A 27,532-nucleotide genomic window follows, 5' to 3' on the forward strand; every position below is an offset into this window, starting at 1 on the left:
TGTTGTGGGGCAGTTGTAAAAATAGTCTCTGCTTCTTGAGGATGTATTAAAAAAAAGTGGGGTTTCAAGCGGGCTGATTTATTTCCAGAGTAGGGTAAAATGTCATAAACGCCAGCCTTACAAAAACAGGTTCAGGCTGTGCAATGTGGTCGGGTTTGTTATATACATTAGACCTGATTTGTGCTCCTGGACCGAGAGGAAAAGAAAGCTATGACCTCCTGCCGTAACCTGAGATTCTCTCTCGAATGATATCCAGACAGATAAGGTTTTCTTTTTAAAATGAATTGTTAAAATGATTTATTTTCGGCCCTCAGTGTGAAATAAATTCTTGAGCAGCTTTCATAACAGACCACAAGGTTGGGAGCTGCTTGGGTTTCGGGTCTCTCCCTGAGCTCTGCCATTGATAAAGGACACTCACACAAACATGCACACACACACACACACGTCTTTAGCTGGTGGCGACTCCCACGTCACGGCCTGCTCAGACCTGCAGGCGGTGATTGACAAGCAGGCATCAGAGTAGTCATTAGAACTCTTTCGTTCCTGTCGAGTTCCAGACAAGGGTTGACCCTTGACCTGTGGCTCTCCCTCTCACAGCTGTTTTCAGTGCCACAGAGCTCGAACTTTACAGCCAGAGCCAGTGAGGGAAGGCATCCTCCTTGACTTTCCTGTGTCCTTTCATCTAAATTGAGCAAGTAAAGGTCCAGTGAATAACATTTTAGGTTAGTTTATTGGCAGAAATTAATTAAAAATATGATATATATTTATAAAAATGCGACTTTCTGCTAGGTTGTTTTCTTCTTCCAGCTTCTCTTCTGCTAGAGTCTGCGTGACGAAAATTTCGTCATCCTCCCATTTCCATGGTGATCCATAACCATACATTACGATTGCACATGCTCCCATGTAGTACAATTCCTTCCAGTTCAGATGGTGCACTCTTGTTTTGGTCAAAAGAGCACTCAAAGAATATAAGGACATGGAAAAGAGAGCCAACTCCTTGGGAGAAATCATGGAACGTACGATTGAATATGTAAACGTGGAATGCTAGAGTGTCACAGACCCTCGTTTAGTAGGAATGAAACTTTGGGCATGTACGCTCATGCAGAAATGGCTATTTGCAGATGCAGAACATGGGAAATATGACTTGGTCCTTAGAATAACCCTTTTATATAAAAGCTTAAAGCTGTTTTTCCATCATGGTCTGGTTCAGTTTGGTACAGTACGGTACGGTTTAGACCGAGAACAGTACTTTTACTTGGTATCCAGGGTGTGGGCTTTGCATAGCGTGACGTTGTACCGGTGCATGACAGACGACAATGGAGGACACCCAGTTTGGGTGCAGTGCTCTATCCAATTCTTATAATACATCCATGGGCTTAAGACGAGAGCCTAGATTTTTGGAAGCCACTATCTTGAACCTCGATGTCTCAGTAATAGTTAACACAGACAAACCAGCCAGAGCATGTTTGAATGGAAGCTTACAGTGTAAACAATAAAGAGTGTCTGGTATGTGAAGGCCACCGTAGTTCCCTGACGTGCTTGGGAAAGGGAGGGATGAATTTCTTGCATTCTACAGTGTCATCATTAGACGTCACTCATTCTTACACACTGGACATTTAACTTTTATTTAATGCTTTTTGTTTGTTTTTTAGTTTTGGGATGAACCATGATGGGATCGGGAATTCCTGCGGTACCAAAGGCCACGAGACAGCCAAACTGATGGCTGCTCACATAACAGCCAACACCCACCCTTTCTCCTGGTCTGCCTGCAGCAAAGACTACATCACCAGCTTTCTCGAGTAAGTGGATGATGGTTGATCCCATTGGGGCTGTCTGAGTGTGTTTAGAGTTGCCTGTGTGTGTGTATGTGTGCGTGCGGTCCAGAAAAAGGTGCATGCCTGTTTTCCTGCAGCCGTCTCACTTCACAACCCACTGCCACTGGCAGGCCCTTGTGGTGACCCACTAGCCCGCCTTGTATTCAAGTCATTCCCCACTCATTCCCATCCGTTTCATCACGGAGACTCCTGCCAGACCTCCTTGCGGCTGTGCATGATAACTGGGTGCCTTCCTCCATTGCATCCCTGCACCACAAGGCGGGCGATGTTAGCGCTCGTGTGGTCCTTGGTGGTGATGTGTGTCGGTCAGTTGCCTCCAACCACTTTGCCACTGTTTTTTTGAACAAGTTAAAGAAAACAAAAACTGAGAGCATACAAATAAACAAAGACTAGGCATTCTGGTGACGATTCCTGGAAAACTGGGAAAATAACGAGACAGTCAGGGCCACATGGCGGTATAGTGGCTAGCACTGTTGCCTTACAGCAAAAAGACCCTGGTTCGTAACCCGGCCCATCTGAGGGCCTTTATGTATGCAGTTTGCATGTTCTCACTGTGTCCACGCGGGTTATCACTGGGTTCTACCACAGTCTAAATTCACTGTAGATGTTTGTTAGTCTCTGTGTCTTGGCCCTGCAGGGGACTGGTGACCTGTCCAGGGTGTGACGCCGCCTTTCAGCCATGTGGTGGATAAAGCGAGTAGACAATGCATGAATGAGGCAGTCAGAGTTCAGCAGTGGTACGATACCTTTGATAATGATAGAACTAATACCTCATTCCCAACTGATAAAATGTGTTTTTAACTGCTGGGTTTAGACAGTTTTTTGATCAGGTGCATGTGTGTAAGCAGCATTCTTTCCCCGGGTTAAATGATAAATTCTGTAATTCATGGGCATTTGTGGGAACGCTGCAAATTCCAACATTATTTCCAACGTAAAGATGCACATTCATCTTCCAGCTTTTAGCCATGAATGTGTTTCACGTAAAAGATCCTGGGTATACCTGCAAATGTTAGTGTAAATAAGCCTGAACACAGGGTCTGGTCCAGTTTGCTTTCTGAACAAAATGATATTGTTTCAGAAAACCGCAGGGTTCAGACAAATCACGACAATGTCGAAAGAGAAGAAGATAATCAATAGGATATACGAGAAGTTGTTTAAAAAGAAAAGAGTGTAGTGGTCTGCCAACAAATGACACGATAAATGCTTTTCAGGTAATCAATCTGATCCACCATCTTGCCACTACAGTTACTTTCATTGTGCATTGTTTGATGCCCTCCTCCTAAAATGGAGTCTTAATTACAAAGCTCTTGCTCAAAAGTGTGAGAAACATAACTTGGTTGCACCGGGGGTTTCAGAGTGAATTATCACAGTGAAAGCCTTTAAAATAAAATGATGTCATTTACTGTGAAATTTGCAGTGTGAAAGCACATGAAAATCGTGGAAATAATTCACAGAGTAGCTGTTATTAAATCGACATTAATGATGATGATGATCCATATTTCTTTTTGGGGCAAAACCCCCTGAAGTGGAGCAGCCTGATCTCAAAAGAAATCCATTCTCCTGCTCTCACACGAGGGCAGAGCAAGTCGAACAGTGAAGTATAAAAGTACATTCTGCAAGGACTCAGTCACTGCTGGGAAATGGCTTCATTGTTTAGGAACAACAATCAGAAAGTGGTCAGGATTGTTTCCTCACATGAGAGGCATGCTATTCTTCTTTAACTATCAGAGAATGAGGTCAAAGATTCCTCATCTTACAGCAATGGCACCATGGATGTACACTATTGGGGAGAGTTGTGCTGACATAGTGAAACTATAGGACAGATCCAGGTTATATACAACAGAAATAGAAAAACATGCTCGGCGTTAAGTTGGAAGTTTTTGCTGAGAAAGGCCTTTTCTGCTGCACCAGGTGTCGTGTCCTGATTTCACTGCGCAGCCTTTTCAGTCCCGGTCGATCCATGTTACGGCACGTAATGCTCCTTTAGCAGCGTCTCAGCAGCTGGTGTTTCTGTTTACACTGCAGCCAAACAAAATCACATTGTTTTAACACAGATGTCAGTCAAAAGTAACTGTAACCGTAGTCTGACCCCCTGCGAGATTTAAAACTTGATATGCGGGTGAAAAACACAGAGAATGGTCGCGTTTTTTAGCGCAGCATCAGAGGTGACCCCGGTGTGTGATTCCTGAGGCTGCGTCACAATAAAAGCCCCCCCTGTTTTTCTACCATAGGAATGTGTTTATTGTGAAGGAAAAAAAAAAGTCAGACTTAAAGCTGCAACTCATAACGTTTGGTTATTATTCTGCCCGCTGTTTGGTTTTCATGAACAGAATCCATGTAAAATTATTTATATGCTGCGTCCTTCTGTAAACAGGCTCTATCAAAGCAAAACTGAGGGTAGCGTTTGTGTGTATACAACTGCAGCACAGGTGGCGGGTGGAGACAAAGGGCATTTATCCCGTCAAGCTGTCGAACGAGCAGGTTTTTGAGCTGTAGAAAGGGCTTTATAATGTTTTATGTGATAAAACAAGTCACTTCCTGCGTGCAGTGAGGGATTGCAGCACTTAACGCCGCTATACTGAAAACACAGCGTCGAATGGAGCTCAGTCAGCATCGTGAAATTTCATTTGACAACATAAAATTTGGAACACTTTTGAAAAGTAGCTATTGAAATGATCATTTACAAAAAAAAACCAACCCAAAACACTATGAGACCATGTGATAAAAAAGTATTAAGTATAGGGTTAGGGAAAGGTCATAATATATAACAGGTTTGGGCTGTATGGGCATTTAAAACAGGGACCTCCAGTGCGGTCTTCTTATGTTATCATGCATATTAAACTTCATGTTTCTGGCATTTATATGATTTGTGTATGTGGAAAAAACACTGGTTTGTGGGAAGAGAAACACGCAGAACACAACATTCCCTCTCTATGCTGTCATTTATTCTTCTCTGGATAATAGACACTAGGTATTCAAGCTTTACCCTGCAAAGACGAATCGGAGGGGGGGCGCTTTGTGTATTCTCCCTCCAGTTTAGCTTGATGGCTCATCACTAAGACTGAGAGCCCCTCGCAAACCCTGTGGTTAAGTGTTGGTTGGATGTGTTGCAAGTCTGCGGTGTGTCTCTCTTTCTGTGTGTGCGCGCTCGCGTTTAGTAGGCAAGGCCCTCCAAGAAAGCGGATAATAGCGTCTGTGGCTGTCAGATGATGTTTCCGGCTGAAAGCTGTTAAAGCAGGGTTAGTGAGCAGCACTTGTGACAGAGATGACAGTAATGCAGTATATGCCAGTTTCCAGCCGGGACACAAAGAACCACTTCTCTGCTGCTCCACCGGGTTCCTGTCCATTTCTGGCTGGAGTGTCTGAGGACGACCGAGGCTACAAAAGAGACACAAAGCTGAATCACCCCTTGCTTAGCTCGTTATACCTCCATTTGTATCACTCTGTTGCTCAAGCTTTGTCTTTTCATTTAGGGTTTTATTGCCTTTAGCTTTTATGTGTCTTACAAAAGGGTTCTGTCTGTAAACTCCAATTATCCTCCCTTTCTCTCCCTCAATCAGGGTTTTGGATGTCGTACATGCTTCTTCTTGCCAAGTAAACAACTTTGGCTGCGGTGTTGGCCTAGATTCGCTGTCTTGCTCGGGCAATATGTGCAGCTTTGTTTGGGTTTTTTAGGAATGGTTTATGAATGCACTCACAGTTCAGACGCAGTTTAGTCTCTCAGGTCTGCATGCCAGTTTGCTATAAATGTTAAAAGCCAAAGCGGTTTGGGTCTATTAAACTCCCTGAGAGCACGAGCTTTATTGAAGTTCATATTAGATTTGGGCCTTATGATAACTGTTGGGTCAGTCTGATTTAATCACGCTGCTGTTTCACTGCTAGCTGGATCCAGTCGAGATAGTTATGTTTAAACATGGATGACCTGTGGATCAGGGTTCGAGGGCTGCCGGCGTTCCCGCCTATTAAAGGATATGTCCACTCAGCATAATGAATTTGGCTGCATCTGCCAGACAGGAAGCCTGTGCGACAACGTCAAATAAGCCTCTCTGTTTAAACGTTGACTATTTTGTCTCTCTCCAAACCAATAAATAGTGAGACTCTCAGTGCACAGGGGCCTCAGAGCCTCGCTCTGTGATGAGGAGAGGGTCCTCTGAGGAACAAGAGCCAAGAAACAGGATTATTCCATTCAGTCAGTGAGATCAGTGGACTAAGAGAGGAAGGGAGACAAGTGAAAGAAGGATGAGAGGTGAAAAGAGAAGGAGAGAAGGTTTGTGCTTCTTGGTGTGGTAAGTTCTACTCAAAATGCACTTTTTTAGAAAAAGTTGAATTTTGGAAAGAAGATAATGTTCAATTTTCTTTATTATGGACATTTGTTAAAATTAAAAGTTCCCCCTGTACAGTTTTAATCACATGTAACCATGTCTTTAAAGCTTTAAAATAAAAATCATATGGCTTTTTCCCTTTAGAATAAGCATTTTTATAGGTAGTTGAGACGTTTATATGTGCATATTTGATGCCTCTTGACAGTGTCATGTAAACATCACTTACCCATTAAACTTGTCTGAAATTAAAAAAAGATCACAAAACTCCATAAAAAGACAGAGGAATGACAGCTTCTCTAGTAAACATACGGACGAATGATCCGATCGTAGCCCACGTGACATTTGCGATTGCTGGAGACCTTGCTATAACACCTGAGAATTGTGGGTAGCGTAGTCTTTCTAATTGACAATTCAAAAACAAAAAAGTTGATATCATATGGGTTTGTGGCTCCATCCTGAGTAATCTGATCACATGTGGACTATAGGGCTAAACAATTTTGAATAAATATGAAATAAATTGCAGTTATTTTGACAGGAATTGCGATTGCGGAATGGTTTATTTTTACATCATTATTCTAATTTTCATTTGAAAAACACATTTAAAATGATGACTGTGATATATGTGCGAAACAAAGATGTTCTATTCAGTATGTAGGGTTAGATGTGTATAGATCAAGACAATAATTCATCTAAAATGATAATTTGACACATACATTTTGGCTTTAACAAATATTGCGCCTCCTGCGGTTTGAAAATCACAGTAGGCTGTCTGTGTTGTGGTTTCGATAAAATTTGGATTTATTGTTCAGCCCTAAAGTGGACGGCTCTAAGTACAGGTCTGAATGCACCCAGTGTGTCTTGAATGCATCCTCGGATCACAAAAACCACATCTGGACGAGGTTTGGGGCTACATGTGGTCACATTCTGTTACATGTGTGAACAAAACGTGTCCCCAGGATACTTGAATAACCACTACACCACTTTTCTCAGGACCCTCACTTTGATTTATTTTAGCCACCACAACAATATCAAGACTGATCCACACTTTATTTCTTTTTTAAAATTAAAGTTAAGTTAAAATCGTATTTTATGTTATGGCTGTACACATACTGTGGTTCATTTGATTTACTCAGCCCCTGCTTACTTTTCCTTTTCTCTCTCTCTCCTGACACTTGAGCATTCAAAGTGAGGACCCTCATAGACATAACAATTCTAACCCTAACCTTAAAACCACTTAACCCTGAAAAAGCCCTTTAAAGATGTGAGGACCAGCTAAAATGTACTCACTATCCCCAAATGTCCTTACTCCAAATATTGTGTTATAATTATGTGTGATAATGTATATTAAGGCATTTGACAATGTTTTTTTCACTTTTCTTTGTACTTAACTGTACTTAAAAAGAGAAACACTTAAGGACAACAAACAGTGACAAATAAGTAGAACAAATACAAATACACACTGGGATGGTTAATTCAGATAATGCAAAACGTTGTGCAAATGAAACATCAGTAGACATAACCAAAAAAATGTGGAGACATTCGGGAAGAAGTATGCATGGCTAGATATTGCTAAATGTAAGCGACCAGGCCAGGGTCTTTGATGTTCTCTTAAACCTTTTACACACAGCATTTTAGAAAAAAGGTGATTAACACCGTTCTCATTAACAGTGGTTGTTCTGCTCTGTGATGTTTTGTGACATCACAAATGCGGCAGAAACAAAACAGGAGGAAGAAGTAAAGAACGACATAATGGAGCTCAGTGGCGATGTTAGTCATTATTATTTTGGTCCCCAGTTCAAACTCAATGGCGATGAACACTTTTAAGTTGCTAATAAACTATCCTTTAAAGCCTCACTGAGATAAAAAAAGGTACAACACGGTCACACATTTCAACAATACAAATCAGACAAATACAACTGTCACCAACAAATAACTAAAAGGGTCAGGGACCAAACCAATTATGATACAGGTGCAGCTTCTAAAAAAATGGGCTTGCTAACTAATTAAGCCCCTTTTCCACCTATGGTCCCAGCTCGACTCGCCTCGGCACAGTTTAGGTTGTGTTGCCATTACAAATGAGTGACTGGTGACTTGTAGAGCAGTTGTTTTCAGTGTAACTGAATCATTAGAAACAGTTAATTAACACAGTCACTGGACTGAAATACAGCGGCAGCGTTTTGGATGTGGCTCTCTGGTTTGCGATCAGTCGTGCTGTTGCTAAATACATCAGACTCCTCTGTTGAATATTGAGATTTTAGACATTTCCCTGGTAATTTTTGGAGATTAACTCACGGTTTTAGGATTTTTAAGTCTTTTTAACTGATCGACAGTTCGGCATTGTTCGGCTTGATTCTTGTGTCGGACGTCTTGCTCATGTCTCTTCCTGTGATGGCACTCTGACCAATCAGTGGCCGGCAGTCTGGCAACATCGCGCATAGTCACTTGGAACCTCACTGGAGCAGGTACTAAAAATAATACCTGGTACTATTGCTAATGGAAATGCAAAATAACCGTACCGTGCCAAGGCGAGGAGAGTCGAGTTGCGTAGCGCAAGTAGAAACACGCCACTTGAGGCAGCCACCTCGACCAAAAGCGATCCTCCCGATGCTTCAAAATCGACTTAGAGCAGCATATTTATTTAAAAGCTGAAGATGGATTTTTAAGATGAATTTTAAAAACTGAACGCTGTCCCATGTTGTCAAATGTAAGGTTCACTCAAAACATCTACAGGTGGTAACAGTCAAAACGGGAAAATGAATGCAGGATGTGCACCGCTGCCTAAAATGAAGCAGACAAGGAAGAAATTAGCATGTTCACCTTAGTCTGCTGACCAGAGCTGACGCCATTAAAATGCAGCATGACTTGGTCAAAAATCAAAATAAACCCTCAATTTAAGTGATATTTTGACCAGTGGGAATACATGGGATGTTAGTTTCAGTCCTCCGTCTTCTCCTTTCAAGTCTTCTGGCCCTAAGTTTCACTGCGCTCAATCACCAAGCCTAGCTCTACATTATTGTTGTCACCAGGCCCACTTTTCCTGTTGAGGGATGGGAAGGAGTCTCCTGCATGTTGCAGCTGCCACAGCTGGAAAATAGCACTGCAGTGTGTTGTAGTAAATAGTTGTAGTAATATTTCTGCCTTGAGTGAATCCTCTGACTCGGGGAGAAGAAGTAGAGGAGGCAGGAATGAAAAAAAACAAAAAACGAAACACATCTGTGTTTGTTTATCAGCACTTTGTCTTTTGTATCATTTTTTTTTGTCTCTTACGTGAAAAAAGGTTACAAGGTCAAAAGAATACAGAGAGTTTTAATGCGTGAGCAGAGTAGCATTCATACAGCGACGCAAACTGTTAAACAGTCTCAGTATCTGAACCCAAATAAACAGACATGCGGAGAAAAGACACAAGACTGATTTTTCCTTCTTTTCTTTTTTTTTTTTGCTGTGACTGTGTGTGTGTTAGTGTATGTGTCTTCTGAGAGTTCCTCTTGAGTGCACATATTTCTATCTGACAAAACAGACTAAACATAATCCTAGGCCTGGACATATGACCCGTGGCTCACTCCAGATTCTTCTCTTCCTCTCTGCTGCTCTGTCGTTTTATTGGCTCCATCGTGGATCCAGTAGAACAAGTGACACAGTGAACAGTGGAGCACATAACCATACAATCAGGGAAAGTTTTATGTTTTGTAAGACGGGCAGATCAGCCGACAGCATGCCCCCCCCACGCCTCCAGGAATATGTCTCCGCTTGTGCTTCAGCACTCCTTTTTGATTAGGAGGTGTTGATGTGTAATATCAACATTAATTATATGTCGTTTTTTATCTTTGACAAGCTTCTTCCTACAGTGGTGGTTTAGTGGTAAAATTAAACAACACCAGCCAAGTTCTAATAGAGAGAGAGAGAAAGAGGAGGTGGGGTGTTTGAATCATACAGAATGGCTCCTTTGTGTAAGAAACAATCCTATTGTAGGTTTGTTTTTTTGACAGCTCAGGTCGGGGGACGTGTCTGGACAATGAACCTCTGAAACGAGACTTCCTGTACCCAACAGTGGCCCCGGGGCAGGTGTACGACGCAGACGAACAGTGTCGCTTCCAGTACGGGGCCTCATCACGCCAGTGCAAGTATGGGGTAAGAAACCACGCCGCTGCACACCACCTCGCCACACCGCTCACATCTTCTCCTCTCACTGATCCAGAATGAGTCCTGTTTTACACTGTGTTTAAAGTGGTGCGGCTTATTACAGTGAAGACATAAGACCCACACTGGACTAGATCTAACAAATCTAAAGGTATCACACACCAGTTAAGGTCCAACATATAGGAGGATTTATTGGCAGAGGTTGAATATACTACCTACTTTGTTGTTGTTAATGTTATTATTCTGCCTCTGTTTAGTCTTCGTTAACAGAAATGATCAAATGTTACTTGTATGCTGCTCTCTTGAAAACGGGCTCTGTAAGCAATACTGTGACACCTGATTAAGGGAGCGTTTCTTTGTATACAGTAGCAGCACAAGGCCAGACAAGCTCTGTGAAAAGCCAAAGGTTTACAATGGCACCAATAGGGAAAGTGACAAAATACGGAGGCAGTGGAATCTGAGTGTCTGCAGTCTTAGGCTACGAGTATTCACTTTTACTCAACACTCCCAAAAGTACTGCAGCATTCTGGGATGAAACAACATACAAAATACTGATTGACTGCATTTTTTGACCATTAGAATTTACATCTGAAACTTTCAGAGGGCCCTCCTTTGTGTTTCCAGTCAACCTGTTTGCAGCTGTCTCAATTTACTTGCGCAATGTTGCTGTTGCCTCCCTCTGTGTTTTACATAAAATGAATCACTTCCTGTGTCCAGCATGGGAATTTTGCTGGGTGACACAAGATTAAAATGATGCTATCCTGAGAAACACAAAGAGAGTCGTGTAGAGCTGAAAGGCTTAATCAGCCTCTCATTTCATTTTCAAATTAAAAGTATGGTTTTCTGAGCTTTCGACTGCAGCCTGAATGGACAAAGCAGTCCTCAAATGGAGGCTTACCTGATGTTTTTATATGGTCTGCATTTATAGAGCACTTTTATTCTACCACAGGACCCAAGGACACATTGGCATATATGTATATATATTTATATATATGTGTACATATGTGTGTATATATATATATATATATATATATATATATATACACATATAAATATATATACACACGTTAGATCAAAATAATCAGATATACTGACACTGCCTATATAATGTATAAATATAATTTTGTTCTTGCCTATATCGAGGCCAAAGTTCAGTAGTTTGACATCTTCATCTTCATCAGTGTTGTCATTAAAACTGTGCAGGATGAAGCACCTCACTGTGAATGGGAAACAGTTAAAATCAGCGTCTCTAAAGTGCATACCACATGGCTAAAATAGCTTGTCAAATTATTGTTAATGGCTTTCTTTTTTCATCAAACCAACTTCATTTTCATCTGGACATGCTCTCTGTGCAGGCACATCTGTTTTTTAAATGCAATATGACCCAGTAAGGCCTGTTATTGCTTTTTTTTTTTTTCTTTCTAATTATTTATCAGGGACACTCCAGACTGGTTTTACATTCACCTTGACCGTAATATATTCATTTCATTCAGTTTTTAAATAAAGATCATAAAAGCATATATTTTCCTACTGTTCTCGTTCTGTTCCAGTCGTGATTCCCACCTGGACCTTTAACAGTCAGACAAAGACTTAAACGTCTTTGAGGCTCACATACAAATCATGTGGTACCTGGTTGCTATGAATATTTAATCTGACTACAAACATTTTTGTATTCAAGTAATATACAGAAACATATGAGTGTATGTTAGACCCATATGGCATGATGCAAAAATACTGCAAAAGCATTATATTAGTGTGCAGGTTCATATCTCGCACCAATAAATATAAATTGTCCTTTGTTCCCTCTGCTATCATAACTGCACTTCCAATCCAATCCAACATAGAGATAACTAAAACAAATAAAATATAAAAACATAAGACCTAATATAACAGCATAATATAAAAAAACAATAAAATACTGTAGAAAGTATAAAAAACACCACAGATAAACAAGTCATACAATAAAGCTATAAAAAAAAGATAAAATCAACGTCTCATACTGGGTCAAAAGCCAAAGAGTAAAAATGGGTTTAAAAGTGGACAAGTGGACATCATGATTTATGATATCAGCAAAGGTATAAGGGGTTGCTGTAAATGACAATTATTTTCATTATTGATCAATCTGACAGTTATTTTCTTGATTAATGATTAGTTGCTTGTCAGAAAACTGACAAATTAAAAGTCATCAACTAGATAAAACAAGTTAATACTCCCATTTACACAAAGCAGAAATAATACAAAAATACAGTACAGTGGTTGATGATTTCTAATTGATAAATGGCTGCATCTCTTAGGATACAAGGTTTGACAGCAACGATTGGTTGTTTTTAAAACTGTAAATTGAATTAACTTGTGTGTGATGTTTAGTCCCCTGCGGGTAGTAAGGAAATAATAACAGTTTATGTTTCCGAGTAGAGATCAAAGAGAGGTAAAACATGAAGAAGATAATTGTTTCATTACTGTTTGACAGTTAGAGCTGATTTACAGGTGTCTTTTCACACTCATTGTTCTGTTTTCCTTTCAACTTTTTATTATATTATTATTATTATCATTATTTTTAACCTCAAATGGAAATGAATCACCCTCTTGCCAAAATAATGAGAAAACCTGATGACGTGACACAGGCAGCGACAGATGACTAGCAACCTCACAGTAAAATGAAAGAATCAAAAGTTTAATAAACAATAATGTGACGTTGTCTTGCGTTACATAAATATTTGGGCACATTAGGGAACAAAGGAAGTGGGGGAGAAATACAGATTAGACTGAGATCGCATGGTTATTTCATGTCACTGAAAGAAATGTCTGACAGCAGATTATAACAGGCCTCAAATCAAGCCCTGTTATTTTGGCTCCTAAGCTCATAATTGTGGTTTCAGATCAGCATGAAAGACACATTTATGAGATTTATGAGCAGATTGGGTTCCAGCAATGATTCAGCGGGGCTAGATTGGAGGTTTTCATCTGACAATCAGATCTATTTTATACAGCCATCTGTGAAAGAGATGCCCTCTGCAGCCGCATGGACAGGACAGGCATGACCAGAGAAATGGATAAACGGTTTACAGAATTGAAGAGTCTGGTCTCTGTCGCTAACACTCAACCATTACCTATTGAACTTTTCCACATGAAGATGTGTATTTTGTCTGTTTTCTAAACGTTTGTGCTGCGAAGCGTAGAGAGGAACGATGATGGGAAAGGCAGAGAACTTACACCAGTGTAAATCAAAAGTTTTATCTATAATCTATCTATAAATATGTCACAATGTAGTTTTAATATTTCTCATGTAGAACAACCGTTGCTTCAGCTTAAGACTGGAAGATAACAAAATGATTTGTAAGTGTTTAAACAACAACAAACAAGAATTCTGGAAACTGCTCTACATCATGTTAATTCATCTCAAGGACAGAGAGGAAAATTTACCACCGCATGTGACCTGGCGCGTTCCGTTCAGCTGGTTTATGAACAGCAATGCAGAGATTATTATTATTATAGTGGGTTATAAATAAGATAAAAAATGTTGTATACAGACTTTTCTCAAATCATTCATAATGCTGAATAATTATGGTTTTGGGGGCAGCTGTGATGCTTTTTCCAATATGAGAATTAGACCATTCTCATGAACTAAGACAGGCTTAGATTCACTAAGGACGAGAGCGTTTGTTTCACAGTGAATTTGAATTGCGGACTAACAAACCCATATAACATCTCAATTCATTAGATGTGTACTTGAAGCATGTTGCCAGCTACAGCAGTGTGAGGACACAATGTCTGTCAGTTAGTCCCTCACTTTGTTCTATGTTGAAGTTTGTACTACTCCAAAGAGAATCATTTCCTAAGGAGTTCTTTTTGTTATAGTTCAACAGCAAAAGAAAAACATGTGAGGCACAGGTGCGGCTAATCAGGCAATCAAGTAATCAGGTGAAACTTTAAAGGTGAATGCTTGTATCGCACATATATGTTAGTTATGGAGGTCTACTTACATATATTAACTTGTTTTCATTGTTAAAAACCTCTTAGTCGCTGCAAACGAGCCGATCAAAATATCTCCTCACTGACACTCGTCAGCCACGCGTTTCAGACCAAAATCACACCCCCAGAACGTGGACTGTGTTGTGATTGGCCAGCCAACGAGAGCTTTCCCACTGTCCTGTGATTGGCCAGGTACCTGGATGTAACGTAATTGGTAGGCCAGCTCTCAGATACACAGCTCCCCCTCTGGCATGGTGGATGCTCTGCATCTCAGCAGCTACAACAAGAGTAGTTCTTCGTCTTCTTCTGCGGTTGAATGTACGCAACCTGATGTGCCCAGGAGGCGCTACAGTGGTGAGAGGAGTGGTGAGGTATACCGATGACAACATCAACATACGGAAGTGCCGATCCGCTTCGCAGAGCCCAGGAAAACAATAAAACCCTATTTTCTCAGCAGTGGCTGAACTGTTTGTTCTGATAAACGAGGTAATGACGCAGATACACACACACACACAGCGTTAATTGGAGCTTCCGGTCTATGTCGCCTTTAAAAAATCCAGAAGACATGCAAGGAAGAAAAACTACAAAGTAAAACAGGAAGAAAAGCAAGACAAGATACACAAGGACAAATTAATCAACCAAGGTAATAGCAAACCATCTCCAAACAAAACCCAAAAAATCCACAAGGAAACTTAACAAACCAATAATATAATGAGCTAGCTTGCGGACGGTAGCGTCTTAGCTCATAACCACAGAGACTTTTAAATATCTGTGATAAAAGCCATTAAATACAATTATGTAGCATTTTTACATATAGACTAACTGTAACATTACCCAAAGGAATTGTTATAGACTGTTTCTTAGCAGAAGCATTAAGTTTTTACTAAAGGCCTGCACGTACTCCACAAAAAGAGAGACATTTGTTCTCTCTCCCAGTTCACGTTTTGGAGTTCTTACAGATTTTTCTTTCTTGACCCGTCGTCTGGGCAGAAATTTACTTGTGTGGTGTCCGACAACTATTGTGTGATTGGCCAGAAATTTTAAGTGAGCGTGGTTAATGCGGAAATGTTGGCATTCCCTCGTGAAGTACGAAACGTTCCAACTTTGTTCTTGTTCTTGCCACCTCAAGAAAAAGAAGTATGTACAGGCCGTTAGGCTACAGTGCAAATGTTTTAGTCCCGTAAGGTGATGGTGCTTTTAAAAGTAATGTTTAATACAAAATGCAGTGAACAGAACAGAAGCTAATCATGCTGAGAGGTAGTAGAATTACAGAGGAAATATCAATAAACTGTATGTATACACAAATATACTGCACTTAAATCAAACTTGCAAAAATACTGTGTTGTATTAATGAAATGTATGTGTAGCAATATAGGAGCAATATTTATCTGGATATGGCCCATGATGCCTTCAGGGATTCTAATAAATCCAGAGACTTTGAAGGTCCTTGAATCACAGGAGCATCACAGTCTTTGAATCACAAGACTGTGTTAGAGGTGGGAAGAGTAACACAGACATCAAGAGAACTAATTAGTGTAATTTATTACAGTAATTTGTTTTTAGTGACTATACTTCCCACTTCCTTGTTTTGACTATAAGCCTTTGGTTGAACCTGAGCAACACTGGGAGCTGACAGTATGAAAAATAAACAAGCTTTGATGGCTATATTAGACTGACTGCCCCTGGCCTTTTTATCGCTGGCTTGTTCTTGCTTTGCGTAAATCAATCAGAGTCTCATCCATGTTGGTTAAAGCCCCAGCCACTGACCTTTTAGCTTAGTGAATGGAGCAGCGGGTCAAGTTATTGAAACCAGCTGGCAGAGGGGAGTCACTGCAACCAGAGAGTGGCAGTTTGCGGCCTTATTTAATCTGGATAAGCCCAGGGAGCTGCAGGGCCGTGGCATATTTACTGACCCCACAGGTCAGAATCTATGCTTGGGATCATAACTCTCTTTCATGGACCAGCTCTTCTGCTGCACACAATTGTCCTGTAAAAGCCTTTGAAGTGGAGAAGCCAGCCAACCCGGTTCGATTTAATGGGAAATCTAATGCAAGATTGTGCAGAGCTTCCCTTGTAACATGTGTTCACTTTATGGTTTTATTTATTGAGGGGCAACTTAGTGCTGTCTTCCAACTATCTCTCTTACTCTTTCCATTTCTGTCACACACACACACATGCACACTCAAGTCCTTTAGTAATCTAAATTGATTCTCCTGATGTCCTAGACTGGGGAGTGAGGCAGGCAGATATGATGTTTATTCAGACCACTCAGTAATACTTAAGATATTTGTTTGGCCTATGAGTTGTCTTTATCTCAAACTTGGGAGGCCTATTGCTCACTCTTGATTTCCCCTAAGAAGGAGAGATGTGATTTCTTGAACTGATGTCACGGTCTCGTGTGGTCCTGAGGTGAACGTGAGCAAACGTTAGTCATGCTGTTGATCCAGCTGACTCTTCATTTCTCATAGGAGAACATTAAGAGCACACAGTGACCCTTGGCATATTGCTCAAGATGCACCGTGATCCAAAGCATATGGGCTCTTAAACCTCGATGCCTTTCAGCCTCAAACCTCAACCTCATTGACTCCTCTCATCCTCTGGTTTGATCTGCAGTTGTGCGGATGAATTTCAATGTTGTTCGCAGTGTTGTTTTTGTTAAATTGGAGAAGGAAAAAACACCAAAATGTAAAACGATACCCAAGGCTACTGATAATTCTCTCTTACCCTGATTCAGCTATTTACCCACCAGTCTGCTGAATTGATTTATTCTGATCAACTTGCTTTTGCCTTCTTTCCTAGGAAGTGTGTAGAGAGCTCTGGTGCCTTAGCAAAAGCAACCGCTGTGTAACAAACAGTATCCCAGCTGCAGAGGGGACTTTGTGCCAGACTGGCAGCATCGAGAAAGGGGTAAGTCATCAACAGTCTCTCATACATTTAAAAGTTCACCTCAATTAAAGTGATAAATAAGCAAATGTAAAAGATTTTCCCTTATTGTTCATCTTTCCCCAAAACACTTTTTTTGCTGTAAGAGGACTATTGGCCTTATATCTGTAATCACTAATCACCAACTGCTATATTTTCACGACAAAACACGACAGCTTATTTACTGTCCATTTACCTCTAATGGATAAAATGGTAAATCATTTTGTTAAAAATCAGTAATCTTTGATTAATCAGCAGTGAAATTAATGGTATGTTACCAGACAAGGAGAAGGATGAGGGACAAGTTAATAAATTACAGTCACAGTCACTACATTTTATGATGTAATGGGAGATATTTTACGTTCTTTTTTTGTAAGTTTTATGTTTTTAACACACTGGAATTTCCTCAGTGGGTTAGTTTTAGTTTTCAGCAGAAATCTCCAAATCTAGATTTAAGCGCAAATTAAACTGAAACTAAGAGTGGGATGTGATGCCTTCAGAGGTACTGTGTGTTTTTCTGTAGTTTTGGTCGACTGACCTAAACTACAGGCCTCTGCAGGCACTGTCTTAAAGACAGGAAGCTGAGCCAGAGGTGGCAGAGCTGAAGATGCTGAGATTTTTGTTGGGTGTGACCAGGATGGACAGGATTAGAAATTAGCATATTAAAGCGACAGCTCAGGTTCAATGGTTTGGAAATAAAGTAAGAGAGACAAGGATGAGATGGTTTGGTCACGTGCAGTGGAGGGATAGTGATGGAGCTGCTGGGCAGGAAGACCACAGAGAAGGATCATAGATGTAGTGAAGGAGGACATGAGGACAGTTGGTGTGAGAGAAGAGGACACAAGGGATGGGTTAAGATTGAGGCAGATGATCTGCTGTGGCGACCCTTAAAGGGAGAAGCCAAAAGAAGAATAGGGTAGACTGACCCTTTAAGGAGTGCTGATATGGTGCAGTAACCGATCAATACTCTTCTTTGTGTGCAGCACCAGAGTTCTGTGAATGTATACACATGCAGTACACACACACACATAAGCAGGTCAGGCATTAGGTCATCGGCTTGCTGTTGGTGCCAGCCAGGTTAGGGGAGACAGTTTTAACACGGATTATGGCAGCCATTGTCACTGGATGGTCCGAGGTCTAAAAGGGAAGAATGGGTGAGTGTCACGAGCTGTCACCCGTGATTACCATTAGCTCAGTGGAGCCTTTGAGGGTCGAGGCCCATGGACAGAGTCCTGGACAACACAGGGGCCCCCAGGTTGAGCCTGGGGGGCTTTGGGACAGCTTTTGGAGCAGCTTTAGGAGAGCCAGTGGCGAACCCTGTCTGGACCTGCCGGGTGCAGCTTCAAAGGAATATGGATGTCAGCCATTTCTCACCCAGCGTGTAATGGAGAGAGGCCCTTCCAACAGGAGCAGGGAATAGAGTGAGGCAGAGGATGGGGGAGGGAGCAGAGGGAGGTAAGAGAGAGGCAGAAACTGACCAATGGAGGGATGTTTGCAGTCATTTCAAATGGACTCTATCTTCCTGCCTTCTGTGTCCTGATCTCTATGTCCTTTTCCCGAGCCCCTCATGTCCTCTCTCCTCACAGCTAATCTTGGTCGGATAGCATCTTAGGATGTGAATGAGTAAGAAGTAAATACAGTGGCCCAGTGTGTGGCCCTCACCTTGACTGTCCAAGTCTGAGTTTGTAACCCACTGACACACTTGGAGAGGCAATGAACTGTCCAGTCCCTGATCCCCTCTGGATCTCAGGACAGCTTAGCACAAGGCTTTAAAAACACTGACGCACTGAACAGGACTTTACATTCCTAATCTACAGAACTTCTGAAAGCCAGTACACTAGCAAGCGAAAACAATAAAAACATGGATGCATCGGTATAAAAAGCAGGTAATTAAACTTTGGTGTCATAAAAATTCAAAAAGGTCAAAGAAATATACTTGAGGATTTCTATAAATAATTTATTTTCACTTGAGTAGAGATAGTACCACAGCATAACAATTGTCCACTGCAAGTTGAGAGAAAAGTGACTGCACCCAATAGGATCAATCTTTATTTTTTGTTATATATTTAAACAAATACAATTTAATATTCAAATAAAGCTTCAATGTTTTTTGTGCTGTTGACCATTTGACAGACTCAGTTGGCTTTTACCACTTCCAGTTTCCAGTTTTTAAGCCAAACACAAGTTGACCTGACCTGACAACAGTCAAATGTTGAAATGTTGAGTATTGTAATAATAAAGAGTCATTAAGTCAGTAAAGTGACTCAGTAATGTCTCTAAGTATAGCATTATGATATAACAAGCATATTGTGATGAGACGGACATGAACATTCTATCGATATTCTCATTTTTCTTGCAGAAATTAAACTAATAAACACTTTATTTTATAAAAAAATCTGTTGCTGTAACAATGCCTCTGACATGAGTCATAAAGTGTTCAACAATGAAGTGAAACAATGTGGAAACGGCAATAACAAAATGGAAAATGATAGGTAGGAGAGAAGCAATAACAGGACTAGTGCTGAAATGTAATTATACTGTAGATAATAGTGTAATCATAAATTACTCTTTGACTGTGTGTGTTAGAGGAGAGAGAATGTGGTATTTCAGGTTTTGTGTTGTCTACATTTCATGGTATAAAGATACATGTACATTTATAGTGGGCTAACGACTATAAAACAGACATTTAAGTATTCAGTGTTGTTAGTAATAATGCTATTGTGAGTCTTGTTTTAACTAAAGACTATTAAACCATCCTTAATGTGTCCAAATGTTTTTGTTATAAAGAAACAATTCAAACCCTTCTGCACAATAACCAAACCCTCTGTGTCTGTGTGTCTGTGTTTCTGCTCCTGCCCGGCCAGTGGTGCTACCAGGGGGAGTGTGTAGCATTCGGTACCTGGCCTCAGAGTGTGGATGGAGGCTGGGGGCCCTGGTCCATATGGGGGGAGTGCAGCAGGACCTGTGGGGGCGGTGTGTCCTCCTCCATGAGGCACTGTGACAGCCCAGCGTAAGTAGGCAAAGTAAGCCACAGCAAGCTGAACACACACATCCAGGTCCTGCCCACAGGTGTGTGTTTGTGTGTGCGTGTTGTACATGAGTGGGAGGAGAGATCTGAGTATGAAACATCTACAGGGGGTTAAAGGTGTCTCCGTCCTTGAACAGCCTTAATAGTTGCTCAGTGAAGCCAGCACTTCCACATCATGACATTTTCTTTAAATATTAACTTCTGATTTTCACCAGTTTTTGATGTTGATGAGGCATTTAAAACAGAATGCCTTATTTTGATCTATGGTGTGCAGTAGTGCAAACAATCTCAATATTACACGTGACAAGTGTCTCAATTCGTAGTTCTTATTTCACAGTGGACATTTTGACACAGCAGGTAAAGCACAAGTGTTACTCATCAGTGATTCTCTGTAAATCCATATGAGTCAGGACAGTGTGATACTGTTCCCCATTTTTGCCATTTAGATGTTTCTGAAAGCTATGAATTCACAATTGTTATTGTCCACTGAAGGTCATTTTTTGGTGGCCGATAAAGCACTATATTTTATTTTTGGTTGTTGGAAATTAAGTTTGAAATGGTTTGTTTGTGTGTTGTTTGTCTCATGAAACATTTGAGAAAAAAATGAAATGAAAATAGGCGAGAGGAGAATGAGGGCTCTTCTAGTGTCCATCCAGCTACCATCCTTGTTACTTAGTGACAGTGTTTACACGCATTAGCATTAACACCACGCAGATTGTGTTCAGAGTCCCATTTGAAAGCACCAAGTGAGCCAGCATCCATAAGCACCAGAGAGGACACAGTTTTTTACATCAGCGTTTCAAGATCCCATCAATTTGTTTTTGGCTTCAATGGGCAGCTAATTTGTAGAGGGAATTATCTCAAACACCATGGTGCTCTAACTGCTCAGCATCAGCAGACACAGTTAGATATTAACTGGTGAACATTGAAGGAGGTGGTTTAGGTCTAAAGGAGCTAAAGGAGACCTATCAGACAGGCAGAGACAAAAACCAAATAGGAAATAATGTTAGAAACTTTACAGACATACTGTGATATCACACATATGCTTTAAAGGCGATGATTTAAAGCCTAACTTTCCTGGATCTTTTTTCCAAAGCTGAAAAACTAATATTTAAGTCAAGGGGAAAAAAGCCCAATGGGGAAAAGTTAGGGCCAAGCACTACAACAGAATGTCAAGTCAGTGACACCCCAAACTATCCTTTGATTAAAAGTTACAGAATATACCATTTAGCATTTCTCTCCAAGTATGATTGGCACTGCTAGTCTCTTGTCCCCGGCAGATGTGGAGGTGGATCATATGCAATCACTTATGCCATAGCTCACTCTCCCCTGCTGCATGATTTTTTCTTTCTAAGGCCTCCCGATGTGTGCTCACCAGACAAATCATTGTTCAGTGCATGGCTGTCTGGCAGCTAGACGTCTGGGATCTTCATATCCATCTTCAGTGTTTGCATTCCTCTGCTTTGGAAGCTAGGTATTACGTCAAACACATCATAGGAAGACACGAGAGAGAGAGAGCCAGGGTGAACCAGAGGGAACTGGGATTACAAGAAGCGGGTGGCGGGGGTGCAGAAGGAAAGACGGGGAAGAGGAGAAGGCACGGGCATAATGCGGAACACCTGTGTAAAGTGATCACTGGTGCTCAGACATCAGCGCAAAGTGAAAGGCGGGAGAGGAAAGAGAGTCACAGCGGCCTTTAACTCATTCATTACAGAGATTGCCTCCAAGTTGTATCCAGTGAAGTGGAAATAGTCGTGGAGGAGAGGGAGGCTGATGAAGGCAAGCGATGATAAGAGCAGGAAAAGAAAACCATTAAGAGATGTAGTAGATGAGAAGTGAAGAGTGGATAAAGGAAAAGGAGTGAGTGGGGAATTGCTCTGAGGTTACACACTCCCAAATCTAAATGTCATGTCACACTTAAAAGCTCTTAGGACGGCTTGGATTTCATGAATGAATCACTGGCACAGATGCTCAGCAAAGCAGCAAATGCAGACAGACTTTTGGCTGAGATTTCTTCGCTTTTTTCCTCTTTTTTTGAAGCCTTACTTAATATACTCAGATTATGTCTTTGAAGGTTTTGTGATTTGTGCATTTATGGTGTTTGATGTGATGTGTTGAAGATGTCGCTACACTTTTGAATTCCCTGCTCATTCAGTTCTCCTCTTTCTCTCAGTCCGTCTGGGGGAGGAAAGTACTGCCTTGGAGAGAGGAAACGCTACAGATCCTGTAACATTGACGTGAGTGTCTTAATTTCTTTGTTTTAATCTGTCTGCTCTGTATTTAGACGATGGTGTACAGCTCCTAGGGTCTGACATTCACTGGGGATGGGGGTATGCTGATGTATACTCTGAGATCTGTAAAGCTGATCTGAGATCTGAGATCTTCAAAGCTGCTGCGACTCTCAAAGTATAGGGTGCACCCCACTGGTGGGGGATAGAGATGTGACCGGTGTGCCCTGTCAGCTCCCTGCAAGGCGAGATGGCTTTCCTGAGCAAAGGCGTTGTTGCACATCTCTGAGCTCAGAGCAGAGATTCAGTTGTTTTTGGAGGAGGTTACAAGCAGTTATTTCTGACGAAACTGATCTATCTCAGCGATTTATTGTATTGAGAAAGATGAATGTATTGTAATGCAGTGTTAAGAATGACATGTTGATATGCCTTTGCTCTTGATTTGTATGGAATTAGATTTGCGTCGTTTTTTGTGACACTTTTCACAAGGCAAACAACACTTTTTAAGAAGCAAACAGCACTTTTTAAAAAGCAAAATATCAATTGATTCATTCAAAAATATTGTATTTTATTGTTTGAAAATACATTTGTTCTTTGCACTCCCTTACTTGTTCTTTGCACCGTAGTTTTTTGTTTGAGATACTGTCACGGGCTTGGAGTTGCTGTCCGTCTGGAACTCGTTCCCCAAGTAATTAACTAATGTTTGTCAGATTATAAACCTTAGATACTTAGAATTATTATTATTTTGTTCCGGACGGACAGTGACTCCAAGCCCGTGACTTTTTCGGTCCATTGAGCTGTCAATCGCAAACAAAAACAAGTGTATTTTCAAACAATAAAAGACAATATTTTTTGAATGATGAAAACGATTTTTTTATGGTGGTGTATAGGGGGGCACTGGGGCTGCAGCTAAGGATTATTTTCTTGTATGTAAAGTACCAACATGGGGATGAGACTTTAAAGTGCCATCCGATCCAATTTTGATTTCTATACAGGGAAATGAAAAGTCGGTTTATAACACTTTTCCGAAACCGACGCTCTTGTAGAAATGATTTGTGGCCAAAGTGTCATCTTGATGAATGCTCTTCCCTAATTTGCATGTGGACTGAGGTAGAGCGTGTTGAGGCATTCTGACCTGGGATGGATCTGGCCTGTCTCAGCACGACTGCTGAACCTCTTCACTGCTGCCTCACGTTTCTCCTGCAGAACATGTTCTCTCAGAGACAGCTCTCGGAGGAAAGCAGAGATCAGCTCAAGCAGCGTCTCGTTTCTCCTTTGAGCTGTCAGACATGGAAAGCAAGGTAGATGATGATAGCAAAGCACAAGGCTGTGATTTTGGGTCCAGTCATCTCTTTGTCACTTGAAAACTCATATTTTTTTTCTGACATTTCTCTTGAGTCGAGTTTCCATGGAAAGCATTTTTTCTTTTTTCCTTAGATCTGGAGCAATGATTTAAACAAATATGTAACATGGCTGCAAGATGAGATCTCTATTCAACTATTTCTAGGTGGCCATTTTTTCAGAAGGTGAAAATTGAAATATTTAGGGTCCTTGTGGACATTTAACCGCAAGTCTTAAAAATAATAGCTGAGAAGCAAGCACTGAGTGTTTTCTTTGGAAAACAAACAAGAGCCCCGACCAACTACTATTTCATCACACTGACCACACCTTGTCCAGGAAAGAGAGAGAGAGAGAGAGAGAGAAACAGATGTATGTAAGTTAGTGAGTTAATCAACTTTTCTTCACAAATCACTTTTTAAACTATGGTGCTGCAAAGTACATAAAACAATGAACTGTGAAATACAACATTTCACAGAGATCATATTAGACACATAAACAGACACTTTGTGATTGTTACACCAAGGCTTACTGATTCTGTGGTTGTGGCAGTGATGACGAGGGTCTTCCGAAGCAACATCTTACTGCTAAAGCACCATCACCTTTGGGTTTTAGGTGGTTGAGATCTAAGTGGTCTGGTAGTGGAGTGTAGTTGGAGAAGCTGGTTGGGATAAGATCATGGCGGGTTTGGTTTGATTCTGAATTTAATGAGAATCCACATGTCCTAAGGCACCCTGAGTTAAAATAACAGGTTAATAACAGGTTGATTGAAAAATTTAAATAACTTACATAATATACAATAAATAACTTACATATAATGTGATCTTTCTCTTCTTCCCTAAAGCCTGTGTTAGCACATATAAATATCATTTAGCTCTGTGGTGTCATTTCAACACATTCTTGTAATGGTATTATTTTGTCTCCTCTGCATGTTTGATGTGCATGTTAAAGCTGCCATGTTGGCAAAACACTTGAGTGGTAGTGAAAGTGGCTCAGCCTCCAGTGTGGAACACTTTCAGCATGTGAAATACAGCTTTGACCCAAGAGCTTTTATTTGTCCTGGGGGAGAGTGTTTTGGGGTTTCTGAGGACCTTTTCACACCAATAAAATGCTTCTTTCCACCTCTTTTTTTTCTTTTTAAACACCCTCTTATTGGAGCAACATCCACAGAGTGCAGCCCCAGCCCAGATAAATCAGAAACTAGAATCTGAGCCAGAACCAGGTCTGCACCAGCCTGTGTTGCAGTGCTGGACTTCTCTACCTCCTCTGACTGAGTTTATGTTTCTAATTACCCTGCCAAAGACGTGCTTCATTATCCATCATAAATCCACACAAGAAAACAAAGCAATCTCTCCAAACGCAAAACACACTGTTCTCAATTAGGAATACCCAGGAAGAAGTCTGCTTTAGCATCTGAAAATACAAAGTGACATCTTGTGACATCTTTTATGCATTTGTAAATAACAACTATTTCCATGCAAATAGAAACTTTCCAGCATAAAGAAAAAGTCCAAGCAGCTAATTCACTTACTTAAATGGTAACAGCATGTTAGCCTTCATGTAAAGATTTTACAGGGCACATTTTTTCTGAACATTATTAAGCACATGATGTTTTGAATTACACTAATTCTATATATGATAATAGAATAAATAATTTTCAGCTTCCACTTCTGCATTCCTCTTGCTGTGTAACATTACTGTAATGTTCAATGTGTGATGGAACAAACAACATAAACTCTTTTACTTTTGTAAATGGCAATAACAGCAAATGATACGGCCTCCAGGCAATTTCCAGAAAGAAAAAAGAAAAATTAACTTTTGTATGATAATCCAGTTATGGTTAAAAGACAATGGGTGAATCAAATATAAAAAGACTAATCTAATATATTACAGTAGATGTGTTTTTCATTTAATCAGCTCTGCAAATCATTTCTCAGTGTGAGTAGAAAAATAAATAAATAAAAAAAAGTATTTGGATTATAGTTGTTTTTCTAAAAGTTAGCTTCTAGTCACAAATGTCCCAAGATATGCAAAATGGAGTACAGTGTGTCTCACTTGTGTTTACTCTTTTTCGTATTGCAGGCCTGCCCTGCAGGTTCCCGTGACTTCCGAGAGAAGCAGTGCGCTGATTTCGACAACATGCCTTTCCGTGGGAAGTACTACAATTGGAAGCCTTACACTGGTGGTGAGTTCATGTCTGCAGTGTGTAAATCCTTTGATTTACATTAAAACCTCAAACCATTTAAATTTGAAGCATTCCTTAGCTAGTAGAGACGTCAGTAGGCCTAATGTGAATGGTCTGTATTTATAAAGCACTTTTCTGTGCTTGATGACCACTTTAAAGCACTTTATACAACTTATACGACTCTTACAATACTTAGCTATAATAGCTTTGTGTTGCCAGTCACAGGACATCCATGGGTTGATGAGCTGATTTAAGTTAACCCAACATTTATCCTTCACACTGTGCATCTTAGCATGAAAGCAAGTAGGTCAAAGGCCAAATACTTTGTTGATATGGTTAAAACATGATGAATACTTTGGCTGCTCCTATGTCAACACCTAATATTTCGCTCTTTAAGAAAACAAAATTGAAACTATCGCATGTTGAAATTATCACATGTACAGTAGGTGCTAATTCATTGAATTTACATCTTACAAATGGAGCGTTTCCATTATACAGTTCTAGCACTACTTGGCTTGACTTGACACAAATGTGACATTTGGCGTGTTAGTAGGTTTAAATAATAATCTGTTAGTCACTGGAGGAGTTAGTTAGTAGTAAGTAAGCAGAGCAGCGTCCGTAAAGGCTAACTGTGTACTAAGAGTTGCTAATGTTGCTGAAGTGATAATCACTGTGTCTGCCTTTATCCTTGTCCACGAGCTCAGTTTTGACAGTGTAGTGTTTGAGTTGAACACATAAATGCGATTTGATTGGGTATTGTCTGTGCTGGAATATTTGCATAACGTGTTTTGGAAAGCTGAACATTTCTCAACTTGACCAAAGCAAAGTAACGGACCCACAATTCAGTTTGGCAACGCTTGATGCAGCTCCTTGTAAAGTGAAGACACCCTTCAGTTGATGCCTCCGGCGCGTGTGTATACAGTTGTACTATCACCGCTTTTGGCAGCAATTTAAGAGTACAGGCCTTGTGTCACTCTCCCCCCACATTCTCCCATTGATGTCTGTAGATCATGGAAAATATCCACTCAACTAAAAAGACAAACAGCTCAAAGAAAAAGTGATAAGAGTGTGAAGCATGTAAACAAATCTTTTACTTCCCTTCAGAGATGAAGGAGCTTAAGTTGCATCTCTTTTATCACAAGGGTCTGTTTTGTTAAATCTATCACCTACTGACTCGCAGTGCTCTGTCAGCTGGTAGTTGTCATTTAAGAACAGTTTTATAGATGTTGTCAGCCGGTGCTGTCTCTGATGGTGTCGGTGTTGTAGTGACATCACACTGCCATGTTTGGTCTACATGAGTATTATCTTTAACAAGCAGAGAGGAGATTCCAGAGCTGACTGCAAGTCCCGGGATAACACTTGGTTCTTGCTATGTTGTGTGTTTCCTCACCGTTGATAACTGTGCCTGCATGTTCTGTGTATGCAGGTGGCGTGAAACCCTGTGCTCTGAACTGCCTGGCTGAGGGCTACAACTTCTACACAGAGCGTTCTCCTGCGGTCATCGATGGGACAAGGTGTCTGGCTGACTCGTTGAACATTTGCATCAACGGAGAGTGTAGGGTAAG

At 40.7% G+C, this 27,532-nt stretch overlaps 1 protein-coding gene across 4 annotated transcripts in view; it reads left to right on the forward strand.

Annotated features, from left to right (window-relative positions):
• Positions 1-27,532, forward strand: part of adamts6 (ADAM metallopeptidase with thrombospondin type 1 motif, 6) — a 75,335-nt gene that overhangs the window by 22,531 nt on the left and 25,272 nt on the right. For 3 of the 4 annotated variants that reach the window (XM_058617632.1, XM_058617631.1, XM_058617634.1), the window contains 7 exons: positions 1,653-1,799; positions 10,144-10,285; positions 17,066-17,173; positions 20,053-20,198; positions 22,390-22,453; positions 25,865-25,967; positions 27,394-27,527. In XM_058617632.1, the coding sequence (XP_058473615.1) occupies positions 1,653-1,799; positions 10,144-10,285; positions 17,066-17,173; positions 20,053-20,198; positions 22,390-22,453; positions 25,865-25,967; positions 27,394-27,527 (844 nt within the window). The remainder of the gene's footprint in view (positions 1-1,652; positions 1,800-10,143; positions 10,286-17,065; positions 17,174-20,052; positions 20,199-22,389; positions 22,454-25,864; positions 25,968-27,393; positions 27,528-27,532) is intronic. The other variant, XM_058617633.1, reaches the window with a different exon arrangement.

Source organism: Solea solea, chromosome 19, assembly GCF_958295425.1.
Source record: "Solea solea chromosome 19, fSolSol10.1, whole genome shotgun sequence".
NCBI classification, from domain to species: domain Eukaryota; kingdom Metazoa; phylum Chordata; class Actinopteri; order Pleuronectiformes; family Soleidae; genus Solea; species Solea solea.